The sequence below is a fragment of the Apteryx rowi genome, unplaced genomic scaffold (genome assembly GCF_003343035.1).
Source record: "Apteryx rowi isolate R43461 unplaced genomic scaffold, aptRow1 scaffold_434, whole genome shotgun sequence".
NCBI lineage: Eukaryota > Metazoa > Chordata > Aves > Apterygiformes > Apterygidae > Apteryx > Apteryx rowi.
This window is the reverse complement of record NW_020450688.1, coordinates 406,015-429,443: the sequence shown is the minus strand read 5'-3', so window position 1 is coordinate 429,443 and position 23,429 is coordinate 406,015. Positions and strand designations below refer to the sequence as shown.

General features: G+C 58.7%; 1 protein-coding gene across 2 annotated transcripts; it reads left to right on the top strand.

Annotated features, from left to right (window-relative positions):
* Positions 1 to 8,758: 8,758 nt before the first annotated feature.
* Positions 8,759 to 11,376, top strand: GAL3ST1 (galactose-3-O-sulfotransferase 1). 2 transcript variants are annotated; one of them, XM_026076591.1, is made up of 2 exons: positions 8,759 to 8,886; positions 10,227 to 11,376. In XM_026076591.1, exons 1-2 carry the CDS (start codon positions 8,762 to 8,764, stop codon positions 11,374 to 11,376), a joined length of 1,275 nt encoding a protein of 424 aa, XP_025932376.1. In that variant the 5' UTR covers positions 8,759 to 8,761. The 2 variants fall into 2 exon arrangements, with proteins under 2 accessions (XP_025932376.1, XP_025932375.1); XM_026076590.1 differs by having other exon boundaries at positions 8,762 to 8,871; positions 10,206 to 11,376.
* Positions 11,377 to 23,429: the final 12,053 nt, after the last annotated feature.

Here is a 23,429-nt window from a genome sequence, read left to right as displayed (position 1 = left end):
TGGAATTCCTCCCATTCCAGCGCTGGGCAGAGCGTGGGGGGCTGCTGCAGCTGGCACAGGCAAAGGCTGGAGCATGAGCTGGGGGACTGCGGGCTCGAGCTACAGGTGGGAGTCTGCCAGCCCCAAGGGCAGGTGTGTGCATCGGAGCTGGTTGCTTTTCATTCCTTCTCGGCGTGTTGCAGGGAGCGGCATCTTCTGGGAGTGCTTGTTTGCACGCTTGCTTGCTCCTCTCTCCTGTGTTAGGTTGGGGGCAGCCATTTGTGGAGGTGCCTGTTTCTCTCCACTGCCTGCAGGGAGCCTAAGATGACTGGCACAGACTTAGACTTAAATTTTTGGGTGCCTGAGGTAGCCTGAATGGATCCCATCTTCCAGTGCCATCTGGAGCTGGGGATGCCTCTGCTTTGGCCCAAGCCAGAGGTTGACCTCCCATGCCAGGCAGTTGTGTCCCAGGAGGGAAGTGACTTTTCAGTCCGGCAGTTAGTGCCTGCATCACACTTGGAAGCAGGACAGACTCTTTTTGTTAAGATGGAGAATATTCTTGCTTTTCTTGTTCTTGAGCTCTGGCATGGGTATGACCTCGGTGCTACGCTGTGCTGGTGAGCTGCACAGATTAACTCTGTGGTGAGAAGGAGGTGGGAGGCAGGTCCCACGGAGGCAGGACATGATGTGCCCCAAGAGCGTGGCTGGCTACAGTGAGGCAATAACTGCCCGTCCGCCCTGAGCTCAGCAAGACAGCCCCGAGCACTCTTGGGGAATAAGCCCAGAACACCATCAGAGGCTCAAAGACCCAGTGTCTGACGACATTGTGGTTGGGCTTTTGGGGACTCCCTGTGCTGAGACCTTATCCCAGCTGTGAGACACAGGATCTGTGTTGGAGCTTGCAGACGTGAGCCTTTCTGCTCAACCTGTGCTCCCCACAGCATGTCTGCCCTGGTAATGACCCTGGTTGTGTCTATGGGGTGGGGACAGAGTTACGTAGGCTCCTTTGGGATGCAAAGGTGTGAAATGAGGTCCAAGTGTGCTAGGAAGCCTGCAAAAACCTAAGGGCATTCACCCCCAAGAGAGTACTGGCCAGTGAGGGACGCGTGGCCTGCATGGGCAAAGACTTTTGTAGGTGCCACGCATGGCCAAGTGGTGCCCTGCTGTTACGCTGTGGCACAAGTCATGGGGCACTGGCCACCGGCACAGCCACCGCTCGCTTGGACCCCTCAGCCGGACTGGGGTATGGTGCTGCAAGCCCCAGGGCAGCCCGTGGAGCCATCGTTGCCTTTAACAGTAGAAAACCGTCTTTGAGGCCGATGGGAAAGAACCAGGGCCGTGTCCGGGTGCACAATGGCTCCTATTCTGGCCCGAGGGTGGGGTGATGTGTTAGCAGCCCAGGAGGACGGGAGCAGGGGGCCGCTCCAGACGGAAATGGCACTTGCGAGCTTCCCTCCGCAGCTCCGGTGACGCTGCCCGCTGGGAACAAAGGAGCCGTGGGCCGCCTCGGGCGCCGAGCCCCACAAGGGGCTGCCAGCACAGGAGCGGTTTGTTTCCGCCGAACAAAACGCTGTCTTCATGCCCCTTGGAGAGAGCCCCGGCTCCAGGTCAGGCGACCATGCCAGGAGAGAGTCCTGCCCACCTCGCCCCCTCGGGCCCCTCCGGCAGACACGAACCACCCTTCCTCCAGTCCCAGGAGGCTGGGGTGATGGTGGGAGCCGCAGCCCCAAGTCTCAAGGCTCAGCATCCCCCCAGGCCTGACTCAGTCACCGGGGGGACAGGATGGTCCCCAAGGGGACAGAGAGCTGCCTGGGGCAAGGCAGGGGCACGAGCCAGGACAGGGAGAGCTCTGCTTCTGTCGGGCAGCACCGTAGGGCAGGAGATGCTGCACTTCAGTGCTTGGGGCTAAACGAGGCGGTTTTGATGTTCTCTCTCTCCATTGTTCTCCCTGCAAGCTTTGGCTTTTGCTGCCAAGGGTTGAAGCGTGAGGCCAATGGCCAAGCTGGGCATGGGGCTGGTGGGCAGAGACACTGCAAAGCGCCTTTCCCCTGTGCAACAGCACAGCCAACATGCAGGACCGCGGGGAAGAGGGCATTGGCGAAGGCAAACTCCTGGCAGCTCACGGCGGCGAAAAATAATGCAGCGACTTGCTGAGGGCTGAGGAAGGAGCTGGTGAGCTCTGGCCAGCATGATTAGAGAGCAAAGGAGCAGAAATATTGCTGTGATTAAGGCCATAAAAGCCAATTAGATAGAGCGGGCACCAGGAAGTAAGTGTTGGGGTGGATACAGGAGGCTGCGGGAACGAGAGGGAGGACCTGATGTGGCACGTCAGGGCCTTGCCACAAGATGCCCACTTCCCAAGCCTTTCACCAAGGGCCAGGGCTGCGGAGAAGTTGGTTGGGTCGTGTGCGGAGTCGTAGCTAGAGCGGTATGTTTTAGACCCAGAGGTGAACTTGTGTGGAGACAGAAGCCCTACCTTGAGCCCAAGTTGCGGGCGTGCAGGAGGGGGACCGAAGCGTGCGGCTTGGGAAGAGCTCATCCCCCAGGGGCCGTGGCGGGAGGAGAGGTGCTGGCTCCCTGCTGGGCTCCGTGCGACATCCCCAGGGGCCGCATCTGGCCAGGCCCCGGATGACTCCCGGGAAGCAGGCAACTTTTCCTGATGAGCGGCTCCCTGATAGTGAGCAACCACCCAGCAGCACTTCCTGCCTCCCGCTCCTGGCCCCGCAGGCTGGCACCGCTTCAGCCTCTATTTAACTTCCCGCTCAGTGTTTACAGGGAAATCTCAGCTGCCTAAGGCATCCCGCGCTGCCCAGCGCTGCCTGCTCGCTGATGCCGCCAAGGGCGCCCGTTTGGTCCCTGCCAGCCCAGGCCCGCAGCCGGCTTGTGCCGGGGCTCCCAGTCTACGGGGCTCCCGGGGGTGCTGGGTGCCGCAGCACTGGGGCAGCACTGGATTTTGCTGCGCTTTGCAGGGGAGCTTCGGAAAGAGTGCACGGCGCTCGGTGACAATGTCCCCCTTGATGTCGGGGCTGCAGATGGATACAAATGGCTCCGTTGTTCCCGGCACTGGAAGGGAGCGGGGTGAATGAGTCCTCTGTGCTGCCTGAAGTGGGAGGAGAGACGGAGACAGGGAGCCAGCGAGGGTGGCAGTGAGAGCCCGAGGCCCGGACTGTCTACCCTCGGGAGCCGGGGGAGTGTTTCGCTGCAGCTCCACACCTAGGAGGAGAGACCAAGATTATCGGCCCCCACTGGCAGCACTATAAAGGGAGATTTTTTTTTTTTTTGATTTTTTTTTTTTTCTCCCCCGGGCTGGTGATCTGGCCTGGTATCCTTGGGATGGCATAGAGAGCAGGGCAGCGACTGCTAGGGACGCACAGGCTGCTTTGTAGGAGCCGGCGCTTGGGGGAGCTGCCCAGGGAGAGCTTATTCCATGTCGGAGCAGCATCTCCCTGCACCGCCTGGTCCCCCTGCACCCTGGAGAGCGGAGAAGAGGAAGGGGAAGGTTTGCAGAGAGCAGCTTAAGCAAAGAAAAAGGTGATGTTCACCGGAGGGGGACATTAAAAGCTGCAGCATGTGTGAGTGTGTGCGTACCAGTGCGGGGGAGCCGGAGGGATTTGCTGCATGGAGCAGGCTGCGAGGGGGCACATGGCTGCGGGTGTTTGCGCCCCAGGGAGGAAATGCCTGTACTTTCACGGAGATACGGGGTATTTGTGTGCCCAGGGGTGTGCACAGCGGCCTGGCCCATGCCATGGACTGCAAAGGAAACTGTGCACATGAGCAAGGGAGTCTGTGCAGGGGGATAGCTGGAGGGCAGGAGGCGAAAGCAGCAATGGGGGGGTGGACRTGCCACGGGAGTATTGTGCCTCTAAAAGTTTGGCCGCAAAGCAAATTGCCTGTATAAGGGAGACCCAGCAAGGAGCCTGGAGTATGGCCACGAGGGGGGAAGCATCCAGCTGTGGGTCCCCTCACGCTGGGTACTGGGGATCGGGCTTTCAGGCAGAGCTGCTGGGATGCGGGGCAGGGGCCAGGGAGCGTTTCTGGGTGGATGGGGCTGCCCGAGGGATGTGGGAGCCGCCGTGGGGCCATGCTGCCTGCGGGGGGAAATGGCCGGCGAGGACGTGTCCTCTCCCTGTGGAGGGGACTGCTAGGCTCCGGCTGGAAATTTCAACTGGCTGGACAAGGGCTGGCGCCACTGCTGCCCTATGCTAACGGGAGCAGCAGGAAAAAAGCCTCGATCTCTGCATTTCTACTCCTGGGCTATTAATAATTAAACCACTCACTTAAGGCAAAGTCAATAGAGTAACTGGGTTGGGAACTGTTTGCAAGAAGCACCCCAGAAGTGCCAGCCTGGGTCGAGTTGGACATCCGATCAGCATCACTGCAGACAGGGCCAGACCCCTGCCGATACCGCATCCGGGTTAGCATGCAGAGCCGCCAGAGCGAGAATGGGTCTGGATCCCAGCAGAGGGGTCGCGCACCCCAGCTTTGCTGCTGCCGGGAAGCTGGGAGCCACGCGCCACGTGCGTGGCAGCACCTCAGGCAAACGGGCAGCCGGGAGCGAGATGGGATGCTGAGGGGTGGGTTAGCGTCCGCCTGGCTTCCCTCTCGGCATCACACACCTTACGTGCCAAAGGGCGGATTGGAAACCCAACGTGTCCTGCCTGGAGAAGGGCTGTGTAGCAGCCCCTCTCGCCAGGCTCAGTGTAGCCTGCGTTTCCAGCATCAGCTTTGCAGACTTAGGTGGCAACAGGGACTTGGGAGCCGGGCTGGGCTGTAGTGCCTGCGGTGGAAGCACTGACCACTGCGTTTCAGCAACAAGGCCCAGAAGCAGCAATATCCCGGCTTGCACCATCTTCCTCCTTGCTGCCCTGCTGGGGAGGCAGGAGAAACACAGATGTGCCAAGAACCTGGCTTGGAGACCCTGTCTCAGAGGAGAGAGGGGCTTGGAAACTGTGCCAAACCTCACTGTTTTAGACAAGATCGGCAGGGGCCTTCTCTGCTTTCCACCAGCTGCATTAAGCCACCGGTTCCCAGGGCACCAGCAGCCCAAGCCTCCTCAGGGTTTCCCTCTCATCTAGCAGCACCTGCGCACGCGGATGGTGCCTCTCACAGCACTTAGCACTTGCTGCTTGGTTTTCTGCATTAAGCACTTTGAGACTTGTGGTTTCCTCCAGGCAAACCTCCTCTTTTCCAGGTCGTGCTGGCACCTTCAGACCGAAATCCCTGCAGAGCCCTTGGTGGCGGTGCATGTCCCACCCGGCTGCTAGGATCTCAGAGCTTATGGTGCTGCCGGATGGGGACATGATGTAAATCCAGACCCTGACCACGGCCCATCTGAGAGGCCTTTTGCATCCCAGCAACGCCCGCCACACGTTCCCAATGGCCAGAGCCTGCTCTTGCCACTGGGAGAGAGCCTGGCTGCCAGTGCCGCTGGGGCCGTGCCAGGAAGGGCAGAGGAGACAGAGCGCTGGGGAGCGCTGGCCCCGGCAGAGCAGCCCTGCGGCGCCGGCTGCCGTCGGGTGCCCCCACCGCTGTCCCTATCAGGTTCCCGGCGCTTGCTCTGGGGCAGCCTTGGGCGCCGCGGGGCTGCGGTGTTGGGTGTCGAGGGTGAGGGCGCACTGCTGCCAGCCACCAGCTTCGGCCTCGGGCTCCGCTTTCGCTTCCTATTCATTATTCATGGAGATGGAAATCTCAGCTGCACAATACAAGCCGGCAGCACGGGGTGCTCGGCTCACTGCCCTCTGCCGCCGACCAGGAAGGAGAAAAGGGGGAGGCAGGACAGACCAGGAGGCTCGGGGCACACAGCAGGCACGGCCGGGCTGGGGCTCCCCTCGCCGGGCAGCTGCCGGCACGCGCTGCAAGCAACGGTGCCAGGGCCAGCCGCCGTGGTGGAGGAAGCCGCCTGCAAGCTGGCATTGGTCGGGTAGCATTTCTGCTTGTTTTTATCTTAGAAATCCTAGGAAGGTCTTTGCTGCATTGGGGTTTGGGGGAGATGTAGAGCCTGGAAAACACAGCTTTCTGAGCCAGGGTGGCTGGACATGAGGCTCTAGGGGCGCAACAGTCCTGCTGGAGGTGGAGGGCTGGTGGTTTATTTGTACCACACATTATTCAGATGGCAGCAAGGAGCACGGCAGCCGCGGCTATAGGCAATGATGTGCAGAGGATGTATGGTAGCCGAGGAGGTGCAGGAGAAAACTTTGGCGGGTCACGGTGTGCTGGGGGCGGGGGGGGGGGGGGGGGGGGGGGGGGGGGGGGGGGGGGGGGGGGGGGGGGGGGGGGGGGGGTGTAGCCAGGACCCTCTCTGCTCCGCTCTGGCTGCTCCATGCTTTCCTCCAAAGGAGGCAAGGGGGGGCTGGGGGCTCCTCTGAGGCATATGGGCAAAGCTGGCCCCACACTCCATAAACACAGAGCAACAGGGCTGCAAACACGGGACTGCTGCCTCCAGCTCTTAGCTTTGCCTTCCAGCTCGGCTTTTTCGGGGGCGCTGCTGGCTGCCGCGAGCTGATCCCTGCTCAGAGCCCCGCGGGCACTGGGCTGCCTGCCCTGGCTCAGCCTCGGTGGCCTGGCAGCTGCCGTGCGCCCAGCAGCGGCCCCCACACACTCCAGCAGCCCCAGCTGGGGACCCCGAGCAGCACCTCTCCTTGTCCTGCCACAGAGGACAGCCCTGCTGCAATGCAGTGGCTCACACACTAGGAGAGCAGCTCCAGGCTTAGGCAGCAGCACGCTGCACCGGTCAGGCCTCCTGCACCGTGGGCTGGCAGCGAGCGGACGTCACGGGCTGTGCCGGCAGCCAGGCAGGTGCCGGGATGCCTCAGGGCCCTCCTCTCGGTGGGCTGCTCCAGGGGCTGCGAGGAGGAGGGCAGCATGGGGGGGGGGGGGGGGGGGGGGGGGGTCACTGGCATGGGGTGCTCCCACGGGAGCGGGGAGGGGGCTACCTGCATGCAGGGTCAGGGGAGTCTTTGCATCTGTGTGCATCACTGTGTGTGCATGCAAGTGTGTGAATGGATGTGTGTGCATGTGCGTGCATGCATGCATGTGCATAGATCTGTGTACATGTTTATGAGTGTCCCTGTGTATTTGTGAGCGTGCATGAGTATGTATAGATGAGTGTGCATGTCTGTGTCCCTCTGTGTGTGTGTGTGCATGCATGAGTGTGCATAGATGTGTGTGTGTGTGCACATTCATGAGTGTGCAGGCATGTGTGTTTGTGTCCCTGCATGTGCATGTGGGTGCATAAGTGTGTACAGATGTGTGTCTGTGTCTGTTTCCCTGCATGTGCATGTGTATGCATGAGTATGCATGGATGAATGTATGTGTGTGTCTGTGTGCATGGGAATGTGTGTGTGTAGGTCTCTGTATGTGCATGTGTAAGTGTGTGCACAGATGTGTGGGTATGCATGTGCATGGATGTATGTGTGCATGTGTCCCTCTGTGTGTATGCATGCATGTGCCTATGTGTGTATGTATGTTTGCATGCAGATATATAAGCATGTGCATTTGTGCCTTTGTGCGTGCACATAGGTGTATGCATGTGCATATGTGTTTGTGTATGGGCACTGGGAAGTGTGTTTGCACAGCTGCACGCCATCATGCCAGAGCACTTGGGCATGTGGGGGTGCTGAGGATGTCCCCTGCGTGCGGGGCGATTGGACCTGCTCAGGTGTGTGCAGGATCTGGCCCATTTGTGGCAGGAGCCTGCGGAGAGTCACGATGTGCCAGGGCTGGGTTATTCCCGGAGTGGCATGAGCTCATCATTCCCAGCCCTTGGGAGTGTTGCCCTTCAACATCTGCTTTCATGCCAGAGTGGCGTAAAAGACTGATGATTCAAAGGGAAAAGTCCAGAGGAAGGGAAATCCTTAAAATACTGCAGATTTGCTCGATCATTTGGGGTTACCCCTTCAAAACCATGCTGCACAGTGAAAAAATCCCAGTGCTTTGTTCTGGATTCCTGGAGCAGAGCTAAACTGTTCCTGTGTTAATCCAACACCAACTTCATTGAAATGTTCTCCTTACAATTACCTTTGGAAAGCTCCTGACCCCTGCTGGTAATTCTTTGGTGCATGGAGGAAGATGCTGGTGCTCTGTGAGAGAGGATTCCCCGCTCTGCAGCCAGAGATGTTCAAACTGTGGCTAGATAAGGCCCTGAGCAACCTGATCTAGCTTTGAAGTTGGCCCTGCTCAGAGCTGGAGGTTGGACCAGAGACCTGCAGAGGTGCCTTCTAACCTCAGGTCTTCCATGACTAATCACCAAATATCCGTGGCCTGAGCTGAGGTCTCTGCCTCCGATATTCTCCTATATAGGCTCTAGACTGATAGTAATATTGGCCCTGGTCGAAGCCTGCCTTTGCTCTGCTACCTGTTGAATCCCTTTAAGGAGCTGCTTGTTTCTCCCACCCTAATTCCAGCCTCATGCTTTTGGTTTTTGCAAGGGGATTGCTCTTGCCTTTTTAAACACATGCAAGAATGTCACAGTGCGAGCAGAGCTGCCACTCCTCAGCCATGAATCCAGCCTTGCCAGTAGCTGGGAACATGCTTGTCGATTGTTCTCCTCTCCCAGGAGTGCCCAGCACCTCCGTGTCCCCTGTGATGCTTCCTGGGACCTTCCACAGCAGCATAATCCCCCTGTGTGATGGCCTTATTTGGGTGTCATTTGACTTACAGTTGTGTCTTACATGGTTCCTTTATTCTCCACTTTTTCCCACATTCTGTCCATCTCTCCATCTTCCCTCCTTCAGCTGCCCGCTTTGCTAATGGCTCTCCTCTCTGGCATTTGCAGGTGACCACGATGTTGCACCATGGGAAGCCCTGGAGGTCCATGTGTAAGGGGCTTGTCCTGGGAACACTCCTGACCAGCTTCATGTTGCTGCTCTACTCCTATGCCATCCCACCCCTGCAAGTCAGCATGACAGAGTGAGTGCATGACCTGCGCACGGCCCGGGGCTCCCCACCATCCACCCACTGCTGAACAGCTTGGAGCCAGTTGGAGAGAGGACAATTGCTCCAGGGCGGGATGTGCAAAGGAGGTCTTGTCCCCTAGGACAACCTGCTGGATCCCAACAGGGTGCCTGCTTAGATCGTGGCTAGGCAGAGGGGCAGCAGCTTTCCATGGCCTGACAACACATTCCCAAGCATCCAGTATAAATTTGTATAGTTGGGCTTAATAAGCCAGTTATATAGACAGTCTTTAACTAGGGTTTGTCCTCCAAAACCATGACAGAAACATTGTCACATGTATAATACTGCCTCATACAAAGGTGATGACAGGTAAGTTCAATGCTCTTTGCATTTGCTCTTGCAAAAACCTTAGCAGGTCCTGTCTGCAAAGTCATTCCTGCAGGAAGCCCAGTGTAAAAATGTGCAACTTAACAGACTCTGCACTGTGGCTGCCCCAGCCACTGCTGTGCTGGTGCTTGGTGGTGCTGACTGCAGGGTGAAGCTGGATAAAGTGACTGCAGTGGAAAGGGTCCTGGTCCCGCTGGTGCTTGCTGCTCTCCGCAGCCTGGATCTGGGAAGGGAGGAGAGACGCTGCAGTGCCTTCCAGCATGGTGTCCACCCTAGCTACCTGGAGGGAAGGGACCCCTTCTGCTTGGGCTGCATTGGTGGAAATGGGGACTAACCCCAGTGAAGTCCCTGCTGATCCTTGTAATGACCCTTTCTTGGTGGCTGGACATGGCTGGGACTCTTGGCCAGTGAATGAGTTTGGTTTGATGGCTCAGAGCTGCTGGCCAGAGCGGGGTTGTGGCTGAAGGCGAGGGGCTTGGTACCAAAGGGCACCAACTCTTGGGGCACTGGTTGGTCGAGGGCCTCAGAGGGCATCTGTGTGGTGTGCACGTCTCACTGCTTGCTGAGGTGCTCCCATTCAGGGGCTGCTCAGGGGGACGTTATCATGCAGTGAGCCCCTTCAGTTCCCTACAGGCAGCCATGCCAGTGCGAGGAGCTGAACAGGATCTTCAGCAGGATGCTCCAGTGCATCCCCAAAGAAGGAAGTTTCTGCCAAAAGCCGGGCACCTCTCCACCAGGATAGCTGGCTGCTGGTCAACATTGGGCCCCTGGGGAAGTGTGATCAGGGCTGGCTCTGGCGCTGTGGGCCATAAAAAGCAGCAGAGCAGCCTTCTCCCCAGGGCTGTGAGCCAAGCACCCTTCCCCAGTGCCAAGCTCCTTTGGAAAAGAAATTTGCAGAGCCTTTGTGGTGGTTGGACTGGGGGGCCAAACCAGCCTCACTGAGGTGTCGTGTCTTTTCTCTCCACCAGGATCCCTATCCCCTATTCCTGCTCCTCCTACCCAGCCCAGGCCAAGGTGCCAGTGGAGGCAAACGGCACACGCGGCTCTCCAAGACAAGGCTGCCTACCCAAGATGGACATTATGTTCATGAAGACACACAAGACAGCTAGTAGCACCATCCTCAACATCCTCTTCCGCTTCGGAGAGAAGCATCGCCTCAAATTTGCCTTCCCCAATGGCCGCAATGACTTCTACTATCCCTCCTACTTTGAGCGGAGCCAGGTGCAGCACTACCAGCCAGGTATGTGCTTCAACATCATCTGCAACCACATGCGCTTCCACTACGATGAGGTGCGCAAACTCCTGCCAGCTGACACTATCTTCTTAACGGTACTGCGGGACCCTGCCTACCTCTTTGAGTCCTCTTTCCACTACTTCGGGCGAGTCGTCCCCCTCACCTGGAAGCTGACAGGGGAGGACAAGCTGGCAGAGTTCCTCCGGGACCCCTGGCATTACTATGACCCTAATGGGTTCAATGCTCACTACCTCCAGAACCTCCTTTTTTTTGACTTGGGCTACGACAACAACATGAATGCCAATAGCCCACTCGTGGAGCAGTACTTCCAAGAGATAGATCAGCGCTTCCACCTTGTCATGTTGCTCGAGTACTTTGATGAGTCCCTGGTGCTGCTGAAGGACCTGCTGTGTTGGGAGCTGGAAGACATCCTCTACTTCAAGCTCAATGCCCGGAAGGGTTCCACTGTCTCCAGGCTGACACCTGAGCTCTATGAGAAGGCTACTTCTTGGAACCTCATTGACGCCAAACTCTATCGCTATTTTAATGCCACTTTCTGGCATAAGGTGGATATCTATGGGAGGGAGCGAATGGCAAAGGATGTGGCGGAGCTACAGCGAGAGAACGAGAAGATGAAAAGTATCTGCATTGATGGGGGTCACCCTGTGGATGCCAGTGCCATCCAGGAGTCCTCCATGCAGCCTTGGCAGCCACTGGGGGAAAAGTCCATCCTGGGCTACAACTTGAAGAAGAAGATCAACAAGAAGCACCGGAAGCTGTGCCGCAAGATGCTGACACCCGAAATCCAGTACCTGACTGACCTAGGGGTCAACCTCTGGATCACCAAGCTGTGGAGTCGCGTGAGAGACTTCCTGAAGTGGTAGGCAGGGAAAGGCAGYCAGCCTTTCCCTCCCCACCCAAGGAAAGAACCAGGTGCTTTCATTTTTCTTACTTCGTGATATCTTTTGGTTGGACATGAGCAGAACTGGCTTGAGGCTCCTGCGGGGAATGCAGTCCTCCTCCCTGGAGACCTGGGCACCCAAGCAAGGTAGACCTTGCACAGGCCTCTGTGACCTTCGTTTGGAGTCCCACCTGGAAAGGAGCCTGGAAAGGGTCTGCTGCTTGTCCGTGTGGCTGTCCGCGGCCCCCTCGCTGGCTCAGCCTCTTCAGCCAGGTGCTCCCAGCAGGGAAAGTGGAGCAGAGCAGAGGAAGAGCTTGCAGAGCACCACTGTGACAGGCTGCGGGTCGCACCCATGGCCCGTAGCACCCATGGGCAGGCCTTGGGAGCAAGACCAGGTCGTAGGATATCACTGCCGGTGACAGGGTCTTCAAGGATTGTAGGGGTTTTTCTTTCCAAGAGAATCTATTTCTTCCTTCCACGCAGGAGTGCTGGAGGCAGTATTTGTGACGGACGGGTCCCCTGTCATCTCCTCATCACAGCGAGAACAGGGGACCAGTCACCATGTCACCAGAGGTGACACACCATAGGTCACACAGGGAAGCAAGAGTGTGCGTTGTTGGCTGTGTGTGTGTGGACATGGCACAGTCTGCGAGGGCGGTGAGCTCAAGGGGAGATGCGTTGGCTTCGCTCACGCTACTCGGACTCCAGCACACATCAGTGTGTTAGGTGATGGTCATGGGGCCCACGAGGCTCCGGCTGTTGCCTTGCATATTCAGGGGAAAGGCTGTGCACGTGTGTGTGCATGTGTGTGCATGTGTGTGAGAGACCTGTGCATTACAGTGAACAAGCATAGCAGTAACCATGGGGCCAGTACATGTCAGTATTGCACGATGCCGAAGGATGTGCATGTGTGGGAGAGGTTGTGAGCAGTCAGTCACACAACAGACACAAGCATCTCACTGCACGCGCTGCGTTAGTCCATGTGTCCGGTGGCTGAGGGTGAATCTGTCCCAGCGTGCAGGGAAAGCTCGGTGCCGGGTATTGCCGGTGCGGGGAGCTGTGCAGGCATCCAGGAACCCTGAGGGGCCGAGGGAGGGCTGGGGGCAGCCGGATCCTCACTGAGCCGGAGCAGGGCCGGTGCTGGGGCTGGTGCAGATGCGTATGGGTGGGAATGTGCTTGGTCTGTTTGCATGTCTGTTCAGAGCCGCGCACACCCTGCGTTCGTGCCCACCCTCGGGCCTCAGTCCTTCCTGCCAGCTGCGGTTGGCACTGATTTACACTGGCTTGGGGACACCTTGGGCCGGGGGAGGCCAGCAGTCCCCCTGCACCCCCGGGCAGGCTACACATGGGGCCGAGCCCTTCCCTGTGCTGCACCCTGAGTGCGTGACTGGAGGGACTCATTTAATCAGCCAGTTTTTCTCAAGCCCCGATTCTGGTGGTCCATGCCTGAGCCTGCCACACTGCTCAGGCTGGTCCCAGCCCCAGCTCCGCGAGTGCATTGAGTGCAGCATGTTCTCAGTCCGTCCCTGCCTGTTGGTCCATGTAATCCTACCAACCCAGAGCCAGCCAAAAGACTCAGCAGATTTTTAAGCATCATCAACACTTGAGCTTTGAGAATGTAAAAACCACCTTGAAAACCCAGACATGCATAAACAGGCTTGCGGTCCTCCCGCTCAGCAGCCTGGGGGATCTGGCCCTGGGGGCAAAGGGCAGGTGCCAGCGTCACGGTGTGAGAACGTCTGTGCCTGGTCCCAACAGCTCCTCGGCGGTGGGGCGTCCCCACACCTGGGGATGCCATGCCCCATGGCAGCTGCCCCCAGCCGGGCAGGACCCTGGCTCTGCCCCTCTTAGGCCAGCTGGTCATCCCAGTTAGAGGGCCCTGTGGTGCTAGTCCCTACTGGGGATGCACTGGGAGGACCACAGGGTCTGGTGAGAACTGGTGAGGGCGCTGGGAGGATGGTGGTACCCGGCACCACCAGGCAGGAGCGGGCAGCAGCAATGAGCACCCGAGGGGCCAGGACACAGCGTGGGGCCACCTCAGGGCACAGCAGCCTGCAGTACTGGGGTTGGGCAGCACTGCAACGTCACGGGCATAGCAGGGACCCAGGATGGTCCGGCGGAGAGCATGAAACCCACTGCACCCTCAGGCATACTGCCCGGGGCCCCAGGCGCAGTGAAAGCAGCAGGGCTCTGCCTTGGCAAAGCTGGATCCTGCAGAGCGCAGTGGAGGCGGCAGCCCGTGGGCCGAGCCGGGCTCTCCAGGGATGGGTCCCATCTGGGGCCAGGAGGCGATGCTGCGGGCGCGCAGTGGCAATGAGAGCATGGCACCCACGCGCTGGGCAGGCCAAGGGTGGCACCAGAGCAGGAGTGGGACCCCGCTGGCCGCCCGGCCCTGTGATTACACGGGGCTGCCTCCCCAGCAGCCTCCTCGCAGCCCGGCTGCAGGTATGACCTGTCCGCACACTCTGCAGCATCCTCCGTCGGGCATCAAGACGTGGCTGATGGAGCTGGTGGGGTCTCCTCGGGGCGGCCGGTGAGCCGGGAGGCCCCACGCAGCCTTGGCGCCTGCCCCCAGCAACAGTCCCTGACACATGCGCGGGTCCTGTTCTGCTCTGTTCGTAAGGACGAGAAATAAAAAGCAATTCTACTTTTGTAAAATAAGTGTATTGTATATTTGGCAGTTTTTAATATAAGGATCATCTAGCTGCTCTCTATTGGTCTCATTCTTCTCTGCGGGGAGGGGAGAGCAAACAGGGACTGCTGGAGCTGGCCCCAGGCCCCCCGGTGCCAGCCCCCACCGGGCACCAGGACCCAGCCCTGCCACCCGCCTGCCCCCAGAGCCGATGGTGCTGGGGTGCCCTTGCAGCTGCCATCATCCCCGTCCGTGGTGCTCTGCTGGAAATGCATCCCTGACCCCAGCGTCCCAGCCAGTGCAGCCCCGCACACAGCCCCCTGCGTGCCTGGCACTCAGCCCTGCTGGTACGGGGCTCTCCAGCTGCAGCAAGCTGCTCTGCTGTGTCCCCAGGCCTTGGAGACAGGTGATCCCCGCTGCTTCCTGGCCTTCCTGTGCGGCTTGCAGTTCTTTCCCATTACACTTTGGAAGCCCAAGTGGGCACCGGTCTCTCCAGGGCTGCAGCCCCTGTGTCCCTACTTGCAGGCAGCCAGCCCCAGCCAGTGGGTGCCTGGGCTCAGCAGGCCTAATGGGCCAGGGGTGACCCTTCCTGGAGGCTGGGAGCTCCCAGCTGCCAGGAGAGACCAGGTAACTTGTGACAGCTGTGAGGCTGCTGCACTGAGCTGGCTCCTGCCACGAGGAGGGCTGAGCCCAGGGGCAATCAGCACAGGTGCCTATATAGCCTGCGCTGGGCTGGGCTCCAGCTCTGGGTGCTATGGGGCTGTGGAGAGGGAGCCTGGTGGTGGTAGCTGCCTGGGGGGTGCTGCTTGCTGCCCAGAGAGGTGAGGGAGGTCCTCTGGGATCCTGGCCCTGGCCCTGGCCCTGGGGCTCCCAGCCCTGCTGGACCTGGCTGGAGACTTCTGTGCTGGGGGTCTTGCTGTGCTGTGGGGTGTTTTGAGGCCCCAAGGGGTGTTGGGTGGGCCCTGTTTGGCATGGCTCTGGCTTCCCTGCCACTGGACCCCTTTTTTTTTCCTCTCTCTCTTTTGGGGTGTCTGTCAAGCTCAGAAAATCCAATGCCTGGAGATGCTGGGGAGGTGCAGGAGGTTATTGGGGGCATCTCTAGAGACATATGTGTCACTGTGCTCCCTTCTTCCCAGCACCCCCTGGCTTGGTCTCTTACGGGTGCAATGGAGCCAGCATTCACCTGACTGTGCAGTGGGACCCTGAGGGGCATGGGCTCATGCTGGACCTGCAGTCACTGCACTTGGGCAGCTGCCCCCCCTCTGCTGTCAACAGCCAACAGGGTCTCCTGCACTTCCAGTACAAGATGAAGGACTGTGGCTTCTCCTGCCTGGTGAGTCAGGACCCTTCGGTGAGTGAAGCATGGTGTTGCTTGGATGCCCCTGAAGTGGCCGTGCCCTCTGGGGGTCAAGGAGGGATACTCTCAGAGGGGCTGGAGAAGAAATATGCTCCTCTGGCTGTGGAGACTTTCTGTCCTGACCCCAGAGGAAGTCCTTTGTGGTTTGGGCCCACACTGAGGCCACCAGCCCAGGACCACAGGCCAGGTGTCCAGGAAGGACAAGTCCTGGATGGCTTCAGACATCTTTGCAGGTCACACAGGCAGCTGGTGTGCATCCTGGCTGGTCCCAAACTGCCTGCTTGGTGGGGATGAGCCTTCCCAGGATGCCATCCTGGGGAGATGTGACCATGCAGTGGTGAAACCCACCCAGCGGAGAAGGGGAGACCAAGGGATGTGCTGACCTCTGCTGTCCCTGCTGCCTGCAGGTGTCTGGGGACATGGTGGAGCACTTTGCTGACCTGCGATACTGGCCGCCCTATGGCAGGGACAGCTACTATTCCAGCCCGTTTGTTGAGAGGATCAGCTGCACCGGCCATGGGTAAGCGGGCAGGTCCTTGGCACTGAGCCTGGGCTGCCTGGCTCCTGGGTGCCTCATCCTCCCATTGGTGCCACCCGGGCAGCAGCTGGGACCTCTGCACTGTGCACATGGAGAATAGCCCTGCTGCAAGGCCCTGGTTCTGGGATGTGACCAAGGAGGGGAAAGGCCCCAAAGACACCCTTTGGGTTGGGCACGGAAGCTGAGAGCTGGGAAGGGGTTCTGGGGAGGCACAGGCAGATCTCTTGGGCCCAGCTGGCCAGAGACAGGGAGCAGGGATGTGGCATACACTCTCTGCTAATGAGATGCCTCTCCTAGGGGAAGCCATCTGTCTCCAGTGAAGGCAGCCCCGGTCAGGGGCCAGCTCTCCGCCTCGGGTGTGCTGCTGTTCTCAGTGGCCCTGCTGAATGGTAAGAGGGTTCCTCCTGGCCACAGCAGTGCTTTACCAGCCAGGCTGTGCCCAGCACTTGGCACTTGGACCAGGCACTTCTAGCAGATTCCTCAAGACCCAAGTGTCTTAGTGGCTTCCTCCAGGGCCTCACACTTGCAGATGACTGGCCTTGTTAAAATATCTATCGGGGTGTGCGAGCCCCCTTTACCCTAGGTCAGGGATGCATCTTCCCCAAGAGAAACAGGGATGGTTACCAGGCTGCCCTGTGTGGGTTGGGAAGTATCTCTCTCCTCAAAAGGTGTTAGTGGGGAATCTCTTCAGCATGCCCTCCCCAGCCTCAAATTAACAGGGAACCTTAGAAGGACACCAAGCAGATGGAGACCTCTCATGCTGTACTAGAGCAAGCCATCTGCCAGTACTTGTTCAAACAAGTCTTAACTTATGTGCTTACTGACAGCAGACGTCGGTGCCCCATCAGACCCGCCAGTCTTCCTGCTGGGCTCTCAGATCCAACTTGTGTTTGCTGTGGAAAGGCACTTTCACCAGCCTCTGCAGATCTTTGTGGATGAGTGTGTGGCCACTGCGATCCCAGAGCTGCACAAGTCCCAGAGGAACTACACTATCATCACAAATCATGGGTGAGTGGTCATGAAGGTCTAAGCATTGTATGCTGCAGGTTGATTTGTAGTGAGGCCAGGGTCAAAGGGAACTTGTTGGGACAGCTGAGCAGCTCTGAAAGCCCAGCATGGACATAGTTCAAGGGAGTGCCAGTGGCATGGCTCCAAACCACAGGAGGTGGGAGACAAGCAGAGCATGATGGCTATGGTGATTGCAGGGACTAACCAGGCACTCTGGTTCCAGGTGTCTTGTGGAGGGTAAGGTGGCAAACTCCTACTACTTGCCAAGAGCAACCCCTGAAGTTCTCCAGCTCTCCTTGCAGGCCTTCGAGTTTGTTGGTGCAGGCTCTGATGTGAGTAAACAAGCTGGATCTGGAAAAAGTTTGAGGGAGTTTGAAGACTCTAGTGTTGGCTCTGGGAGCTACAGCAAGGAGACTTTGGTATTCCTGCTGAAAAGCTGGCTGCCATGGGGGAAGGTGGCAACACTCATCCCTGGATTTCCTTGCCATTTTGAGCATGGCTGGTAAGAGTCCTATGTCTCCTGTGGAGCACCAGACCCCTGAGCCAGCAGCCCCAAGCTGAGATGCTCCTCACACCTGCAGCTACCAGTTGTGGCTACAGCAGGGCTGGACTTAGTCCTGGTCTCTGCCTATCCCTGCGGGGAACAAGACCTCCAGTTTGCGAGTGGGGTGTCTGGACATGTCCTCACCTCTTCCCTTGCAGATCTACCTCCACTGCCAAGTGCTTGTGTGGGACCCTGAGCTGCATGCGGATGTCACCAGGAAGGCCTGTTCATTTCACAGGGATACTGGCAGGTATGGACCTGTGGGAGATGCTGGCCCCCGAGAAGGTAATCAGCCAGAGCCTCTTGCTTGGCCTTTCTTGTATGGCTGTCCCAGGTAGCACTAACTTGCCTGTGCTTCTGCAGAGCCCCTGAGCTCTGCCACTGGTGGAGCTCACCCCATTCTCATGAACAGCATCTGGGGCTTGTAACAGCACTTGCTTTTCTCCATCCAACACACTCTCTGAAGCAACAAGAATGGCTGTACCAGTGTGGAAGTGAGTCCCAAATGGTCAGGCTGAAGCAGAGCTGCCAGCTCTCTCCACACTACTTGTTCCTGGTAGTGGGTGACAGCTGCAGTGCCAGGAGGTGCAGGGAACTGTCCCTGCCCTGCCACTGAGGACACCACCTCTCAACTGTTTGTGATGCTGTCCAGGAACATGAGGCAGGTACTGGGGATGTGGTGCCTGGAGCATCTCCCCAAGGTTCTCACCATCCATGGGGTCTCCTGTGATATGCACAGGTCTCTGGCTGCTCCATGCTGGGCACAGCAGCGTCTCACTAATGGTCCCTGTGCTGCCTCCTAGGTGGGAGCTCCTGGATGAGCCCTCTGCAAGCTCTGTGTGCGACTGCTGTGACCACCATTGCTCTGGTACCAGCTCTCGGGCCAGGAGAGACCTACATGATGAGGACCCCTTAGCAGCCCGGGAAGGTGAGGATGAGCCTTGCTGCATTCCCATGGGTTGGGAATGCCTGGAGTGCCCCCTCTCTGCCCACCCCACCTGAACCCCATGGGAGGCAACAAAGAGTGTCCTGGGGTGCAGGGACTCCTCAGGTCATCATGGCTGGTGCCACCTTCTCTGATCGTCCTGGAGCTGAAGCGGTTGTGGCAAAGCTGTGCTGGGGATGGCATGTGGGCTTGAGGCCATGGACATGGTGAGGCAGCCCTAGGAATGGGGACTAGGCCAGAGCTTGTGGGGGAGGCAGGACCTGGCTCCAAGGAGTCAGAGTTCACTTCCCATACCCCAACGGAGGGCTTTCTCCTTTCACAGGCGTGCTGGATGAAGACTGGCTTGCACACGCTTTCCTCATTGGGCCCCTCAAAGTGCAGGCCCAGCTCCAGGGCTTGGCAGCACCATGAGGAACCCCACCAGCCCTGCTGCAGTGGACAGTCATGGAGGCTGGGGGGGGGGGGGTCCTGCCTCAGCAGGGTCACAGGGCAGGGGGTGACAGCAGCCATCTCCTGCATAGTTGTACTGGGAGCAGGAGCTGAAATCCCAGCTTCTGCTATGCTCATCCCAGTCACTGGCCCCCTCTGGGTACCAGGGCCCTGCCAGAGGTGGGTGTCAGGGAGGGGGTGGAAAAACAAATGTCCAGACAAACAAGATGCTCTGCTCCTTTTCTCGCAGGGGGAGGTGGGGTCTGACTGCTGGCTCATGTGCATAGGTATCCCTCCTCTGCTGGCTGTGGGTACTGCAGTGCTGGGTGCTCTGGTCTGGGACCAGACCAGCATCACTTGTCTCTGTTCAGTGCCAAGGATGATGTCAGACAAATCCTATTAAACTCTTCCCACATTTGGACCCTGTGTGTGTAAATGCCTCAAGTGCAGAGGGATGCAGCAGGGTGGGTGCTGGGGGGCAGCAGATTCCAAGCCTGGGGGCTGGCCTGACCCTGCCAGCCCCTAGCTCTGCTGCTGAAGTGCTCCCTTGGAAGAGGGGTGCTGCAGGGTTGCACCAGCTGCAGGGCCGAGCCTGTCCCGGCTGCCTGTGGGTCCTATATGGTATAACACTTGCTGCGTATTGGCCACAGCTGCCCACAGGCTGGCATGGTGCCTCTTTACTGCCCCATGCACTCTGGCTGGCAATGCTGAGCAGCTCCTTCCCTTGCCCTCTGCAGCTTTCCCCTAATGGCTGCAATGAGGCATGCTGAAATGTGGCAGCAGTTCCTGAGGGCAAGCATGTGTGAAGTGGCTGTGGTTCAATTACAAACATGGCAATGCAGCAAGTCACTGCCCTCCACTTGCCTGGTGCAGGCTGTCCACCACATAACAGGCTCTGCTTTGTGTCCCTGCCAAAACCAGGTTGGGGGCAAGAGACCTATGACATGGATGGGTTGCCTGCAGCAGGGAGAGGCCCTGGAGGTGCTTTGCGGGGTGCAGCTGCTCCTGCCATATTGGGGTCTCTCCTAGACAGGAGAAAACAGCTGAGCACCCTGTAGGTTCAGCCCTTATCCTCCCAATGCTTGCATTTTTGGAGGGTAGGAGAGCTGGGTGGATGCAGGTGTCAAGGGGGCTGTGCTGGGGATTTTAGGCCATCTGAGACAGCCAGGAGCTATGGCTGAGGTTCAGGTCTCTATCCTGGCCGTGACTGCTTCGCTACCCTGGCTGGGCTGCTCGTGCCACTGGTCTTGGAGAGCAGCTAGGAGCAAGCCCCTGGGGCTAGGCAGGAGCAAAGAGCCACGAAGGAGCATGGTGCAGCCATCCTGCTGCTGCCAGCATGTACTGGGGGGCCAGGGTGGGCCCTTGTGGCTGCCAGGACCCCAAAAAAGGCTGAGCCAAGCAACAAGACAGGGGACAACCAGGAGACTTGTGCTGCAACCCAGTCGGGTCCCCAGGATGGCAGGAGTGCACCAGTCCCACTGCCGGGGCTGGAGTTGAGTGGCATCTGATTTCTAAGTTAGGGAAACATGAAAATGCTCCATGCTGGGCTAACAGTCCTGCAGATGTTTCTGTGGGCTCGACAGGCTGCAAGCCCAGCACTGGTACCRTCTGTGCTGGCCTCCCCCTGCCCCTCGGCAAAGCAGCCTGGCTTCACCTGCTCCAGCAGCAGGTGGGAAGCAGCAATACCTTTATTAAATCACTTGGGCAGGGGTGCTGGTGGCACACCGGTCCCCAAAATCAAGGCAGTTTCCCCAGGGAATTAACCTTGCAAAATCCTGGCCCTAAATGCTTGCACCTTGGCACTATCCTAGCTCACACAGGCATGTTTAGTGATGGGCAGGAGCACCCTTCCCAGCTGCTTGGAGAAGGGAAAGTGGATTTGAAACAAGCCTTCCCTGGCCCCACGGTCCCCATTCAGGGAATTGTACTCAGGGTCCTACGTGGGCGCTGCAATATCTCAGCTAAAATTGTCTCCTGAGTGGTGCATGGAGAAGGCCCCCGCAAGTCCCTGGTAACCACAACTGGTTTTAAAGAAATGTGGCATCATCCTTCCTGTGACACCGGAAACCCTCTGATAGCCTCAGCGACTGCACGACCAACATCAGTGTGCTTTGGGCTCTGCTCCTGCTTCCTGCGGTTCACAGCTATATTTTAACACGGAGAAGATTAAGCAAATCAAAAACAAAAAAAAAGTCCACATCCAAGAGCGAAATGCCCCATCAGCCAGTGCTGAAGCAGGCGGCACAAGCTTGCAGGGCCACGTTCCCACAGTGCCTCCACAGGGGACGGGAGCAACCCTGCACACCAAGGGGGTCCGGGACCCTCGGAGGCCTGCACGGACCACCCAAGCGTGGCACAGGAGAGGGACATTGCTCCATTGCCACCACAGCAGGGCCAGACTCAGCCTCAGAGAGGGCTCCCGAAAGGGACAAGGGGACACCCTGGCCTCCCCCATCCCCATGGCTCACGGATCTGCCATGGGGCTTGCAAATTTGCCAGCTTATCGCCTTGAGTGCGAGAGGGCCTGGGCTGGTAGAGCCTCCTCTGGGGCAGCCTGAGCTGCCCCGAGGCTGGCAGCACCCACCTGGGCCTTATTTGCACCCAATGCCTGGCTCTTTAAAGGCCCCCAGGTGTGGGGCCTAGAGGATTTCCCCTGCAAGGATGGGGCCTTGCTGGTTTGTGCTGGTGTGTGGGGCTGTGCTGGGGGTGGCAGGTGAGTGGGGCTGGGATGGGGACCCCTGTGGCATGGCTCTGGCTGCCTCCCCCAGTCCCTCTGGGAGGGATGAGTGGTAGCACTCCAGCAGCTGGGTGCAGGAGGGTGGTAGGTGCACTGCATGGGCTCTCCTTATCCTCCCCAGACCCTGCTTGTGCAAGTCTTCTGGCCAGAGATGAGTTTCCTGAAAAAGACCCTGCGCTCTAGTGATGTGGCTTTGGAGCAATGGGACTTGCCCTGAGCTCCCTGTGCCCCTGACCCTTCTTAGGGTGTTTCTCCAAGGGCCCAGTATGAATGGAGGAACTGGAGTCACTCATGTGGCTATCAGAGGTGCTGTCCCATCTGCCCTGCCATGTGAGTGGCTCCAGGTCCATCCCCAACCCCAGCTGGGGTCCTGGTGCCAGAGGGATGCTTATGGTGTGGCCTATCTGCTCCCAAGGGTGCTTGGTGCCAGCAGCTGCTTGGGGTGCTGGGAGTGCCTGAGGGCAGTTCAACCCTGCCTTTTGGGCAGGTTGTGGAGACCTTTGGGCAGTACCATGTCCTCCTCCTCCAGCTGGGGTCTCTGGGCATCACCCCACTGTGCTGTCCCTCAGCAGCCTCCTGGGTGCTCTGCACTCCTCATGCTGTGGCTGCCCATCTCTGTGGGGCTGAGAGGGGCTGCTGCAAGCAAAGCATTGCCCAAAGTAGCTGCTGCTTGGCAGGCTGGGAAGCTGCAGGCCAGGTGCTCTGCTCTGAGTCCCGGGGGATCAGACCCGGGCATCCTTGCTGTGCCTGGGATCTGCTGCTTGGGCCACTGCATGCTCAGTGCCTCCTCTTAGTCATGTTAGCCAAACTCTTCCCCTCTTACTGCAGAGACCACGATGACTCCAGCTGTTTTGGTGTCCTCCCCTCCCATGGCAGCAGCTCCTGCAGCATCTTCCAGTGTGGAGCCAAGGGCTGCTCCTGCGCCGGCTGGTGCCACAGTGCCTGGCCCTCCCCTGGCAGAGACTCGTGCTCGCCTCCATTCAGAGGAGCTGAGGTTGAACTTCACCCTGAGGCTGCTGGATGGAGAGCGCTCTGGTGGGTCCTGCCTTGGGCCACCGGCTCTGGGGATGAGAACCCAGGATGGGGCCAGCCAAGGCTTTCCCAGGGAAGGGGGAAAGATCAGAGGCCACCTGCCAGCAGCTGGTGCTTTCTCTTGGGTGGTTTCAGTGCTAGAGACCCTCCAGGTGAAGGTGGCCATCCCTGCAGGACCATCACTGGCATTTGGCTATCTGCAGGGTTGCAGATGGTGTAGGGCTTTGAACAGTGGTACCTGGAGATGTTCTCCATCACATGCTTAACACCATGACCAGGCTTTTTGGCAGGGAAAAGCGCTTGGCTGCCCCTCACCAGCCTGATGGTCGATGTGGTCCTTGTGAGCTCCTCAGGAGGAGGATGACCAGGAAAGGGCTGTAGCCCTGGAGAGCAGAAAGGGAAACCAGAGTACAGGGTACAGAGCCAGCACAGCTCTTTGGCTTCTAGGAGCAAGGGCTTGCCCGTGCGGTGGGCCCCAAAATAACGTACCTGCAGGTGGACACCTGTCTTGCAGGAGTGGAAGCAGCGATGCTGGTGGGGGGGAAGTCTGTCCCACATCCCAGTCCAGAGTGGAGCAGGTCCAGAGCTGTAGCATTGAGCCCAGCCCATGTCTCTATCAGGGGACCCCAGTGCCATGAAGAAGCCCCAGGTGTTCATCCCGGGCTCTCCCATCTATGTGGAGGCCAGGGTTGAGTTCAGTGCTGGCATCTCCCCGAAGATCTACGTGGACGAATGCTATGGGACAGACTCAAAGCACCTGGGCCGTTCCAGGAGGATCTACATGGTTGTGAACAACCAGGGGTCAGTGCCTGT

What these genes read in the sequence shown, in the direction of transcription:
- GAL3ST1 (XM_026076590.1), top strand. Translation starts at nt 8,762, where the DNA reads ATGTTGCACCATGGGAAGCCCTGGAGGTCCATGTGTAAGGGGCTTGTC. An exon ending in TATGCCATCCCACCCCTGCA is followed by an intron (nt 8,872 to 10,205) that starts AGTCAGCATGAC and finishes TCACTGAGGTGT; the next exon opens with CGTGTCTTTTCTCTCCACCA.